The following is a 13,587-nucleotide window of genomic DNA, read 5'->3' as shown; positions in this document are numbered from 1 at the left end:
GTATGATCAAGGGACAGCAGGGTAGGTCCTATGAGGAAAGGTTACGGGACCTGAACCTGTTCAGCCTTCAAAAGAGAAGGCTGAGGGGGGATCATGTGGCCTGTTATAAACTAGTCAGGGGGGATCAGCAGGCATTGGGGGAGTCACTGTTCCCCCGAGCACCGCCAGGAGTGACCAGGAATAACGGTCACAAGCTGGCAGAGGGTAGGTTTAGGTTAGACATCAGGAGGCGCTATTTCACGGTCAGGGCGGCTAGGGTCTGGAACCAACTTCCAAGAGAGGTGGTGCAGGCTCCTACCCTGGGGGTTTTTAAGAGGAGGGTAGATGAACACCTTGCTGGGGTCGTTTGACCCCAGTACTCTTTCCTGCCACAGCAGGGGGTCGGACTAGATGATCTGCTCAGGTCCCTTCCGACCCTAGAAACTATGAAACTATGAAAGGTACAAAGCCCTTGTAGCTCTCCCAAACTGGGTTAAAGAATCATTGCAGTTTCAGCTGGGAAAGGTCTGTGGCATCATCTTCCTTCACTGGTGCAGTGGCTGGTGGCAATGACACTGGGATTCCTTGAAAAGTTTGCAGGATTTGTTTCTCTGAGAGGATCATTAGTTTCCGTGGTATGGACCAGGTACTGATGCTTGGCGTGTCATGAATGCTGATCTATTGCCAAGCGGTGCAGTGTGTTTACAACGAACACTGAATTTCTCTCTCCTTGGTGCTTGATGATACCACCATGGGTCAGTGAACTTGGGTGACACCAAGCAATTCAGTGAACTCCAGTCTTCAGCCAATGTCAAGTGTGGTCTGCAGATTTTCACTGAAAGCAGTGGTTTCAGAACTGGGGGTCACGACTTCATAGGGGGACATAACGTTTATGAGTGGAATTGCGAGTCCAAGAGAAATTCAGCTGCAGGAGCAGGGCAGCAACTGGAAGAAGGTTTGCAAGCCTGGAAGTGGGGTCAGTAAGGGAAAGGTTTGGGAACTGCTGAGTTAAAGTTAGCAGGTTGCTGCCATGAGCCCGAGCATAGCTCAGTTCGCCTGCTACAGCTGCCACTGGGAAACAAGTCTTTCTCCTTTACCAGCATTTCTGGTAAAAGTGGGGAATTCATTCCAGATTTAATGTGGGACTCACTTTCTACTGTGTGTTTTGGAAAACAAATCAAAGTGGCACGTGGCTGCCTTGTTATTTTGGCTTTAATGTATTGTTTATCTCCTGGCTCACTTTCTCAAGAACCTCTTTATAAGATGTCTAGATGTAAAAGTCCCTTCAGCAGTAAAAGCACTTATCTGTTTTAGAAGGAACCATAAATAAGATGCTTTTGCTTTTCCATTTTCTGCATTGTGCATGAAGGAGGCTTTAAGCAGAGATGAAATTATTCTTGCTTTGCAAAAGGTGTGAATAAATACAGATGTGAAACTATGGTTTGGATAGTGTCTCTCATATAGATTGCATTCCCTATGCACTTAACTGTCCAAATACAAAATAAAAAAAGTGCCAAGTGAGAAAAAAAATTAAGATTCAGAGGGAAAGAAGAAAAGGGTCTGATTTCAGCTGAGGTTTGAAATGAGATTCAGAGCTAGTAAGATGGAAAGCTGTGTAAAGGTTGTTCCATAAGGCAAGAGGCTGGCACCGACACAAGTGGCCCATGGAAACCAGACTGTTGCTAGTGGAGCAGAGGGAATAGATAAGGGTCTCACAATAATCAACAGGAAAGCAACTTTGGTGTGAGCCTTTCAATCTGGTTCAGTAAGTCTGGGATTTCCATTACTCTCAAAGGCTGTTCTGGCTTCAGGAGCAGCAGCACATCGGTCCCTCTGATTGGGAACAGAAGAGAAGCCTGAGCTGAGGAGCTCTGACATCCTAGTTCCCCTGCTCCTCGGAAAATCACCCCCTGACCACAGTGTGACTCCTGGTTCTCTTGCTCTCTTCCAAAGTTGGTTATGAGCTCCAAAATCAGACAATGGCTCTTCTATGAATGGTTTGAATGGGGAAAGTTGAGGGCTCTGGGACTGGCCAGCTGAAGGGGCAAAATTCAGTGGCTTTGCAGTTAAGATCCTATCAGGATATGTTTCTGTCCAGGACTATGAGTAGCAAAACAAACTAGCTCTTGTGTACATATGAGCATATTGCTGCCATTCACTGGCTAGATCCATTCAGCTGCACCAGCCATGTTGTGCTGCTAAGAGTGGAAGGGGCAATGCTCTGTTAGCTCCGGTGAAGGAAGGGAGGGAAAGCTCCAGTGCTGCTGGAAGCAGTCAGACCTGGTTCTATCCCTGCTCCTGGAAAGCCCCAGGTAAGCAGGATGTGTGGATCATGGTAATAACTGGGGAGTTTTGTTATAGATTTGTTATAATAATATATTGATGTTCTCTTTATTTTTGGTTTAATGACACTGAAATTCTTCAGCTGTGCAGTGTTTCTTGACCTATCCCCAGGAGAGGAAAAATGTTTGGCTTTAAGAGGGACAATATGAACGCAGAAGTGCACCTGTGAATGAGCTGAGATGATGCTTACTTGGTTTAGTTTCACTTTGGTACAGAATTTTTTTCATAGATTTTTTTCAAGGCTAGTAAGGAAGTATTTTGTTCCCTTTATCTGACCTCTGTAACTCCAGCCTGAGAACCCAACCTATTAATCCCTGCCTCAAGACCTTAGTTCTTGGCTGCATTAGATGGTAACTTTTAGGAAGACATCTACTTGTGATTTAAAACCAAGTGATGGAGAATCCACTACATTGGTTAAATCCTCTCAGTGCTACGTGCTCTTTTTTCTTGACAGAATTTGTTTGGCTTGGGCCATTGTCTGTTAGACTAAGAGAGCTCTGCATTCAGATGCTAATAGTTACCAAAATGTGTCTTAAACCTTTCTTAGATAAAAGATTTCTTGGATAAACTGAACTTCATTCTCACAGTTTAAGGCAACTTTTTCAGACCTTGACTGATTTTTGGTTCTCCGATTGGATCGGTCTCATGTTGTTGTGCACAATTTTAAATGGCTCTTCTGTTCCACTTCTGACAAAGCACCTGCAATTCAGTGACCAGTGAGGTTTGGTAGCATTTTTCAAGCACTCTGAGATCTTTTATGGTGAAAATGTTCTACGTGTGATGTAAGTTATGTTGTTTCCTTGCACAGTGTTTGATAGGATAAGGAGTCTGTAAACCTCCAGTTCTCTGGCTGCATGCCCGGCTGTAGCAACTGTCTGCAGCTAGTCTTAACTTTACAAATAAGAGGAAAGAAAAACCACAGAAACTAACACTCAGTTAAAATAATTCAGGGGCCAAAGCAAAGCAGTGCATTCTTTAGTCTTGTTTGCCTTGTATTTGCTTTGAAAGGCAGACTCCATTGTGAACGGTTCTAAATTTGTAGGACAAGGCAGGGCTGTAGGAAGTGAGGGGGAGAGATTGACTTAAAGGGGCTGATGAGAACAAGGACTTCTGTACCTCAGCTCACTGAACCTGGTCAGCATGAGACTGGGTGGTTATTCCCAAATGCCATGTTAATTCAAGAGGCTCAGTTGTGTCCCACGATCTGGATTTGGAATTGACTTTGCAAAGCCAGGCAGTAGCAACCTGGCAGCAAATAACCTTGATTACTGACAGGTTGTAATGGACATCACTGCCAAAGGCCAGCATGTAGTCCAGGGTAACGCATTACATTTTCAAGGCGCTGAATTCTTGGATTGGGAGAAAGCAGAGCTGTAAAGGGAGAACTGACCTAGTTAGAAATGAGGAGTGTTTCTTCTGGCTGCAGACCTGTGGCAATCATGCGAAGCTGTTGACTACCAAAGACCTGGAGCCTGCTCTCTAAGCAAGTACAGAGCCCTTTCTAGGGACCTAGCTGGGGTATCACTAGCTGGGGTATCACTCTCCCCCTGGACAGATCAGAGACAAGGTCTCAGACAGTGGTTTCATGCCCCTGGTCCAGGGCTGTCTGGCACTAGTTGGGTGATGGTGCATAGATTCTCTCCAGCTCTGGAACAATCTGCAGATCTACTGGCAAGAGTAATGATCTGAAATGAAGCTGTGTGGCCCACTGGCCAGTGACACTTCACAGTGCAGGGTGAGAACAGCCCTCCCTATTGGGCTGCAGCAGTTCCTGGACCACAAGGAGCCACAAATTGCACGTGGTGTGCAATTACCCAGCAAGTAACTTTTGCTCTTTCCCCTTCCTTTCAGTTCGACCCTGAGAGCACTGGATACATCAGCACCGAGAGATTTCGAGGCCTCCTTCAACGGCACGGCTCCGAGCTGGACCCGCACAAGCTGGAGGTTCTCTTGGCTTTGGCAGACAACAATTCTGATGGGAAGATCTGTTATCAGGACTTTGTCAACCTGGTAAGTGATTGGGCAGGGAGAGCACCTTGCAGCCCTAGTCTGGATTTGGTTTGAAATGCTGAAGAGCAAGGGATGTTCTCTTTCTCCCTCATTTTAGGAAAGCAGGGGGGTTTTTTGCCTGCATCTTTGGCTGGGCTTTTCAGAAGCATTAGCCCAGTGTTAGCTTACCTTTGATGTCACTGACAGAACTCCCTTCGACTTCAGTGCAGGCAGGCTGACACCAAGCGCTTCTGTAAAGTCCACTCTGCAGCCCTGAAAAAAAATAGCCGTTCTCTCCAATGGCTTAGTTAGGTCAGGCCTCACACCAGGCATGTGAGGTTCTGATGAAGGGCTTTATTTGCAATTCATTCACATGGAACACACTCCAGATTTAATGCTGCAGATTGTGGTTGCTCTGGTCCTGACCCATTACTGGGGGAGAGGAAGGAATTCTCCCTCTTATACTTAAAGACAAGAAGAGTCCATTTTTTCAGGCTGACTTCAGATTCTCCCTCACTGTCAGCAGCAGGGAATTTATGCTATAATGGTGGTTCAGATATTGCCTAAACAATGATAATCTGAATCGGCTCCTGAAGACTGTTTGCAGTATAACTTTGGAGCCCCAAAACAGATATTGTGGTTACATTCCCAGTGTAAAGGAGCCTGTGACTTGGGATAGATTTTCACAAGAACTTTTCAGAAGAGGCTGAGGCACGTGGCTCTTAATCTCTATTGGTGTTCAGTCAGACTTGTGTGCTCTGAAGTGCCTGAATCACTTTTGAAAATGAGACTTGGGCTTCTAAGTCACTTAGGCAGTTTTGCAAATGTTGCCTATTATTCCCATCTTGTTTCCTGGCTGCTAGCTACAGCATCTAGCTGTAAACAGGATTTCATGTGAAACATTTGAAATAGTCTCACACTCCGCAAACAGCTACTGCTGTTAGCAGAAGGAGAGAAACTGTGATTTTGACAATCTGATTCCCAGCTCTCAACTCTCATCTCTCTTCTTGTTTTTTTTTACCTCTGTGTCAGCCAGTAGCCGTCCTGGTGAGGTCTTTGCTCAAAGGCATATTTCTGTCTATCTGAGTAACTCTTAGTCTACCTAGGGATCTTACCACTGCATGTAAATACCATGTCTAGTCCTATGTTGACCCAGAATAACCAAACAATGTTGATGCAGTAGAATTTCCAGAGAAGCATGGAGAAAATGGGAGACTGACCCATGTGACTGGCTGGTGGTAAATCAGTTGACTTAGCCTGCCCCATCTCACTGCCGTTCTGCAGGTGCGCTCAGCTTCCTGCTTTGGGAGATGATCCAATGCAGGATGCTGCAGCTGCCGCCCAACATGCATAAACTACCCAGTACCAGGTTGGATGAGGCTTACTGCTTCGTTGCCCACATACAGGGTGGGAGTCCATTGAAGCTATCTGGGCCCTGAGGAAACAGGGAGTCTTCTCCCTTTATCTCCTGGTATGGGGCTCATTTTCTGGATCTTCTGCTCTGAGAGCGAAGCCTCCATCCCCTCTTTTTCTACTGCTCTACTCCCTGTGAAGCCAATGGAAGTGTTGCCACTTGCCCCCATGAGACCATGGGTGTACACTTTATCTCTGTGTGCCATTCCTGCTCCATAACCTCTAAATAATGCTTCATCTTCCACCCATGGTCATTAACAGTGCCTGTAAAGGGTCTTTGGGAATTTGTTGGAGGGAGCTTAATGTGGTCTGGGTTCCACTGACAGTTATTCACAAATGTTTCTCTTGTCCACCCAGAAGTGCCTCCTGGCACTGTACAATAGCTTGCACATTGTTTTCATGGGTTAGAAAGCAGACTCTGTGTGTCCTATAGGGCTATGTCTCAGTAAATGAGACAGGGTGATCTCTCTCAGGTCTGAGCTGTCATAATCCCCATTCCTAACCTCAGTTAAGGGGTCAGCAGGACAGTGAAATCACCCTGATGAGATGAGATGCTGAAATAGAGCTGTCGGTTATCTTATCAGAGCTATGCTATCTTATCAGCTCTTTGAGAAGATTTATGGACACACTAAAATGCAGCAGCAATAAAAATGTTCACTGTAGCTGTAGGAAGTGATCAGGCATCCCCACTTGTTGCAGCCAGGTAGATATCCCAGGATTAATAGCGTACATAACAATTACTTAGAGCAGATGAGGTGCTCAACTCCCATGCAGACATTTACAAATGGAGTCCTGCAACGCATCACTAAGGCTAGTGCTAAGTCTCATTAAACCCATTTTGTGGAGGAAAAAATGAGGAAAAATGTTAAGCGTCTTGCCACAGGCCAACACAGCAAGCTGGTGTGAAGATCAGGACTGGAACTCGGGGCTCTTCACCTCTCAACCACAGGCTTGTCCACCAGTCCTCTATAAATAGGGCCAGCAAGAATGCAGATTGCTGTTGGGTATCTGAGGACCCTTTAGACATGGGCATAGTTACCAGTGAAGGGAGTCATGTACAGATTTCAGAGCGGGACAGCGCTGAGTCATCTCCAACCAACATAATTTCTGCAGAACTAAAAATGCCTTTAGACTTCACTGTGTAAGCCTGATAAAGCCACCATTGATTTCCTATCTCCCATTCCTCCATCTCCCTCATTTGCATTTTTGCTTTCACTAATCAATAGCTGTGCAATTGCTAGAATGCTAAATTATTTGTAATTGGTGCTTCTGTACCCCCTTGCCCTTCAGCTCTTCACTGGATGCTATAAATCTAACTTTTCAAGGCTCCTTCCCCTTTCTGCAGTCCAAGCTTTTCCTGTTTGGTTTCAGGCCACACCTGCTGGTGATCTTGGTAAAAAGTGATGCAGGACTAATAAAATTGTTCTGGAAAAGTCTGGATGAGATTTAGCATACACCTAGCCTGTCTAGTTTATCTTTAAGTGGTAGGCCTCTAGCTTGTTCCTTTAGAGGAAAGCCCGGCCTAGTGAACAGGACTTGGGAGACCTGGGTTCTAGCCTGGCCTCTGCCTGCTGTGTAGCCTTAGGCACAGCAATTCTCCACTTTCTGCCTCAGTTTCCCTTTTTCTCCTTCACTCCCTTTGTCCTCTGAGTTTGTAAGCTCTATAGGGAGCCTATCTTTGCTAAGCAGTTCAGGATACACGTTAGAGGAATGAGAGTGTGTTTTATTTCCACCCCTTTATCAAGCGAATAGAAAGGGGTTCTTGAGGAGTATTTAAACTGTAGAATAGTTCAGATCCAGAGTGGCCCCTGAGGAGATGTCCTATAATACAAGTAGTCCAACTCTGTCCAGAAGGATCCGTCGCTCAGTGTCTGGGGGTTGAGTCAGTGGTAGTATTCCTTTTTTAAAGGAAAACTTCTCTGTTGAAAATTCAATGCTCAAGTCATATGGAGCTGTGAATGCAGTGAGCTTCTGTCTAAAGCAGGTAGTGTCATTCTCCTTCAGGGTTGTAGGAAAACTATGAAAGATAAGGGAAAGCCTTGGATCGGTTTCATAAGTTTATAAAAACCGAGTAAGTAGAGAGCCTATTTTTATTATCTTAGCAAGAAATACCCAGCATGGCACCTGCATAGCATGCTGATTAGGAACATTTTAAATGCATAAAATAGAAGGTGGTTAATACACAGACAATACGTGCATTGAAGTCTTTGTGGGCAAGTATCCTTGCTTTATGTTAAAGTACCTTGAAGTCTAGATTGGACAACATCCATACATTCTTGAGTATGGAATTACATGTAGCACAGAGGTCCATCATTCTGATAAGCATATACCTCATCTAGGGCGAGAATCGACTATCTTTGCTTTTTGCTCTTGTTCTGAGGGTTGATTTTCCTATTTCTATGGCGCAGTTAATATGACACGCTGATCTGGTTTCAGAGGTTGTGGTGAAGAATCTGGGGGAGGGAAATGCAGCTCATTACACACATCCACACTGGGGCTTTCCAAGTATAGTTGTTTGTTTTCTGATCAAAATTCATGAGCAAACACTATAAATGTTAAAACAATATTGATAGGTGACTTACGTAGCCTCCCAAATATTCCCATGTTTCTTTTACTCTTGGAGTGAATGCAGGTGCCAGGTTAGCACTTATAACACTCCAGCTGTTGGGAAACCCTGATAAGCAGTAGGTGTTATCTATATTCTGCCTCTAACTTCCACATATAGTAGAGGTGGAAATTCAGGGCATGAGGCAAAAGGCGGGGGTCTCTAGGTTCCTGTGCGCCAGACCAGCCGCTCCATCTGGAACACTCAAAGCACCGCACAAAGTCTCTTAGCAAACTCTGACTGATGGAGCCTGGAAGTCAAATGAAAAGGCTCCCTGAAACACATGAGGTCAGGGCTTGCAGATCAAACAGACTAGGTCCTATTCCCAGCCTAACCCTTGCAACTTGGGGAAAGTAATTTTGCCCTGGGCATATCTATTGACACTGAGTTCTTGGGAGTAGGAGCTGTCCTTTGCTCAGCATGTGCAACACCTAGCACAAAGCGACCTTGGTTTGTGTTGGGAATACAGGGGCTGTGATAATAAAAACAACCAATAATGTCATGGCAGGCCTCTGTTCCCTGTGTACACATAGAGAGGTGCTGGCTACCTTTTGCTGTCGCTACCTGCTATGGCAGGTGTAGTACCTCTCACACTGAGCCCATTATTAACTACCACCAGGGAGGCAGGCAACAGCTCAGCAAACTTCCCCAAAGCAAGAAGTTAGCCCTTGTGTTTCTCTGATGTTCCTGTACATCCCTCAAGACTTGTCCACCCAGTTCCCCCCAACAGTCCCCTGGATGCTTTTGCCATTGTCCTGGACACCGAGTCCATTTGTCTACCAGAGAGATCACTGTGAAACAAAGCCATATCATTCCCCTGATGTCCATAGAAGACTGTTACTTACCAACCATTTCCAGCTCCTGGCCTGGCAGGTTTGGCTATTCATAGTAATAGGATAAAGCGACTGAAATGTAGCAGGGCTTTTTGAATTATTGACAAGGTCAGTCTAGGAAAATTGTGTATTAATTCATTGCAAAGATAAGGGGAAGCAAACATTTTCATTTTGTACTTGGGTTGGTTCTGGATTGAGCTGGAATTTTTGGTTTCATGTTCTGGTGGCATTTCCAAAAAGAAAAATTCCATTTTAGGAGCCTCTAAATTAAATAGGTTTCTCATTTGTGGAAAATCTCCCACTTTCTTTGGTCTGAACTACTGGCTAGATTCACCCTGATTTTAGATCCCTTATAAATGCTACTTTGATGAATTAACCTATGCATCAAAAAAAATCACCCTAGTCTGACATGCATCAGTACCTCCCTCCACCCCACTTTGCACCCTCTTGGGCCAGCTGGGCAGCTCTGCAAGCTCTGACCTGTAAGGACTAACGGCAGTACTACTCCTCTAGTATTTGTCGTACTGGTTGGTCCAAAAATGTTCTTGCTGCCTGAATTCAGGGCTTTTTAAGTTTTGCTATTTAACAAAACTCTTGTTTGAAGGTGGCGGCTGTGCCTGGTGTCTTGTGGTAACTGGGCACGTCTACACGTTGCCCTATAGCGATATAGCGATGTGCTACATCACCGTATGGCGTGCTATGGTGACATAGAGATCACACAGGTCTACACATGATTGCTGGTTATGTCGCCATAGCAGCTTGCTGCTCAGCTATAGTGCACTGCCATGGCAATGTAGCCGGTGAATCTAACCATGCGCCATCGATACGCCACAGTACGGCTCACTACTGTGCCACGTTTAGTAGTTCCCTCAAGCAAGTACTAAAGCATGACGCAGTACTAATGTCACCATACAGTGTTGTGTAGACATGCCCACTGAGTACGGTAGTAACTTGGGATCAAATCTCACTGGTGCTGAGTCGATGTTTGTAAACAGGAAAGATTGATGCTTGTCCATTATATCTTCCTCTCTTTCCAGTGGCTCAAGCAGAAAATGATATTGGCCTGTAACTGCTTCTAGCTAATGGTCTGGCTCCTTTTGGGTGCGGACAGCTGTAATATTTGTAGCAGGGCAGATGATCATGGGGTTTGACCCAGACCAGAAAGGTAGCACTATAGATGTAGACAGATGTGCCGCTTCCAAGAGTTGCTCAACAATCTGTATCGTGTGGTTCTGCTTCTCCATCACCAGGTGGCCAGTAAGACAGAAGCATGACAAATGTAACGTCTGTCTGTAACTAGTGTTCATGTAGAGGTCTGTAGTAGTAGTGGGCTTAGTCGAGCCAAGGAATCATTATGTGTGCTGCACGTAAAGAAATTATGATAGGCTGTCATGTATACATCTGAAAGCAAATACAGTCTATAATTGAACAGTGCCTGGGTATAACCAAGGTGGGTCAATTTTTGCAGAAAACCAAATATCATTAACATTTGCTCAAATACTTTAAGCTCATTCCTTTAAACTCTCTGCTTCCTGCCTCCATTCATTTTCTGGAAACACTCTAACAGGCTTAATGGCCCTCTAGTGTTTGTAGACCCAGCCATTTCTAAGCAAATATTGGAGGATATTTGGGAAATTTAGTGTTCATAATCACACCAGAAGCTTTTCTCTGAGAAGTACTCATCCAACAAGGAAACCTAAGCAAACCCATGTGACCTGCATGTCCAATGAAAACTAATTAGAGCAGCTTGAATTTGTCATTTTGAAGGCTTGGAATAATCTATTTGGATACAATCTGTAGACCAGGAGCTAACCCTAGAACATATTCAATAAACAATTCTGAATAATGGATAAATTCAAAGAAATTGAAATTTGCTGGCACAGTTAAAAAACAGAAAGGGAGAGAAGTTATAAGATAAATGATTTCATTTTGATGTATTTCTCATCTATATATGCATGAGATTTGCATCAGATATGTTTAAAACACAATTCCACTTCCTATACATTTTTATTTATAAACCCGTGTTTTCAAGAAGCCACAAAAACCAGCAAAGAGCAATCACAGGTGGGGGGTTTTTTCCATCTTAGACACTAAGTGAGAAAAAAAGCCCTACTGGGGAAATGCAAATGTATCTTGTTTATTTCTATTGTCCACTTGCTTTTCTCTATCATAAAGGGAGACACTAAAAATACTCAATGAAAGTGTTGTCTGTCAACAAACTGCAACAGCTGCAGGAGGAGATAAAGCCCAGAGCTGTTTAACTAACTTTGCTACCTTCAGAGGTGAGATGAGCCAGAAAGTAATTACAGCCGAGACATTGTTTACCGGGGTCCTTGTCAAACATAACTTGCCTCTGGCATCATGGACACTGCAGGGCAGCTCTTTCACACACGGCATCCTGACAGTCCAGCAATGCCAAGCAGCAGGGCTGGGGATCCTGGGGGAGATGGAGTCTCTGCTTCCCAATTGAGCATTTATTCCTTCCTCTTTCTTGAAAGGTGGGGCAGATGCATTACCTCAGACAAACCAGGTAGCGTCATGTCACTGCTAAGCCCCCTCCAAAATGTCAGCAGGGCCAAAGGATGGAGCTGGTAGACTACATCCTGCAGTTTCTCCTGTCTGATAGTACTACAGAAAAAGTGCCTGAGCAATGCCATCCCACTATCTCAGTACCTGATAGTGGTTGGGGTACTGTCAGTTGTACTTATGGTTCATTCTCATGAGTCACTTGTGCAACTCCTGGCTCCACTCTGCCTTAGTCTAAGGAAAGCTTATCCCTATCCTGGGAAAAGATTGCATTTTTCCATTATATACCTGTTTCCCCAAATAGGCTGTGTTTGCCCAGGGACGTCTTTTTTGCCAGGATAACTCCACCTACCCCTTGCAATGCCAGCAAAAATGTCCGGTGTGGGCCAAACCTAAGCCATTGGTGTACATTGGGTGGTTTGTGAGTTAAGTGCCAGATGAGTTAGGTGGACTAGACTTCTCAACACTGCCATAGGCGTACTGTGGGACTCGGACAAAGCAAAGGAGCTTTCATAGTTTCATAGTAGTTAGGGGCTGGAAGGGACCTTACAGATCATTGGGTCCAGCCCCCCTGCACTTGGGCAGGAAAAACTGCTGGGATCCAGGAAAAATGGGCGTTGAGACGCTTTCTGAAGATTGCCAAGGTGGATGACTGTACCAGCTCTGGGGGGAGCCTGTTCCAAACCCTCGACACTCAACTTGTAAAGAAGTTTTTCGTTATGTCTAACCTGAAGTGATCTCAGATAGAGCATTGGAGCTTTCCATCAAAATGGAGGTGAATCCTTACCTTATGGTTTGCTTGGTGGTCATCCTGCAGAAGGAGATATAGCAGAAGGGCTTCATCTTGGTGAACCAGCCTTTCGAGGCAGATTGTGCCAAGGAGCTGTGTGGGGGGAGCACCAGGGATGAGAGCTCTCCCTTGAAGGCAGATATTTCAACACATTAGGAATGTTGGACAAGCTCCTAGAATCAGCTCTCAATGCAGTGTACAAAACCAACTAGAGCTGGGTCCAAAATCAATATTTAGCTGTGGTTTTGTAGTAACTTTAAGCTGATGTAACATCTTTGCTTCAAGCAAATTGTATCAGCTAATTTAAACCAGACCCTTAGTTACCCAGGTCTAGGCTCACTGCCTAGGGACCAGAGGCCAGACGGGATAGCAAAGGAAGCTACAATGACTTCCCCAGTGTTACACAGTTCGTTTCTCTAGTACACTTCAGGCGCTCTAAAAATACCATTAGCTGTAAAACCTAGGTTCAAGTCCAGAGTTGTGGCTCTGTGCATGTATCTGAAAAGTCCCAGCCACAGTGAGGCTTTTGGATCCCAGTCCCCCAAACTCAATGGAGCTGACTTCCCACAGGCTTGCACATAGGAACAAAATACTGCCTTGGCAGCACCACACCGCACCCATTCTGCAAGCAAACACAGCCGAAGTGTGATGCCTGGATTGTGCTGCTTGTCTAAGTTCCCCAGTGGCGTTTTACTGGGTAGTTCATGGGACCTGTGGAACTGGTTTAATAGTTTCTAGGGTCGGAAGGGACCTAAGTAGATCATCTAGTCCGACCCTCTGCCGTGGCAGGAAAGAGTACTGGGGTCAAACCAGCAAGGTGTTCATCTAACCTCCTCTTAAAAACCCCCAGGGTAGGAGCCTGCACCACTTCTTTTGGAAGTTGGTTCCAGATCCTAGCCGCCCTAACCGTGAAGTAGCGCCTCCTGATATCTAGCCTAAATCTACCCTCTGCCAGCTTGTGACCGTTATTCCTGGTCACTCCTGGCAGTGCTCGGGGGAACAGGGACTTCCCCAATGCCTGCTGATCCCCCCTGACCAGTTTATAACAGGCCACTAGATCCCCCCTCAGCCTTCTCTTGTGGAGGCTGAACAGGTTCAGGTCCCGTAGC

At 45.3% G+C, this 13,587-nt stretch overlaps 1 protein-coding gene across 1 annotated transcript in view; it reads left to right on the top strand.

Moving 5' to 3' along the window:
* The window catches only part of RHBDL3 (rhomboid like 3), a 118,237-nt gene that overhangs the window by 54,734 nt on the left and 49,916 nt on the right, over positions 1 to 13,587 (top strand). The window contains exon 3 of the mRNA XM_019516871.1: positions 4,174 to 4,332. Coding sequence (XP_019372416.1) covers positions 4,174 to 4,332 — 159 coding nt within the window. The remainder of the gene's footprint in view (positions 1 to 4,173; positions 4,333 to 13,587) is intronic.

This window comes from Gavialis gangeticus, unplaced genomic scaffold (genome assembly GCF_001723915.1).
Source record: "Gavialis gangeticus isolate Ggan-Ray unplaced genomic scaffold, GavGan_comp1, whole genome shotgun sequence".
In the NCBI taxonomy this organism is placed as follows: domain Eukaryota; kingdom Metazoa; phylum Chordata; order Crocodylia; family Gavialidae; genus Gavialis; species Gavialis gangeticus.
This window is presented reverse-complemented; position numbering and strand designations above follow the sequence as displayed.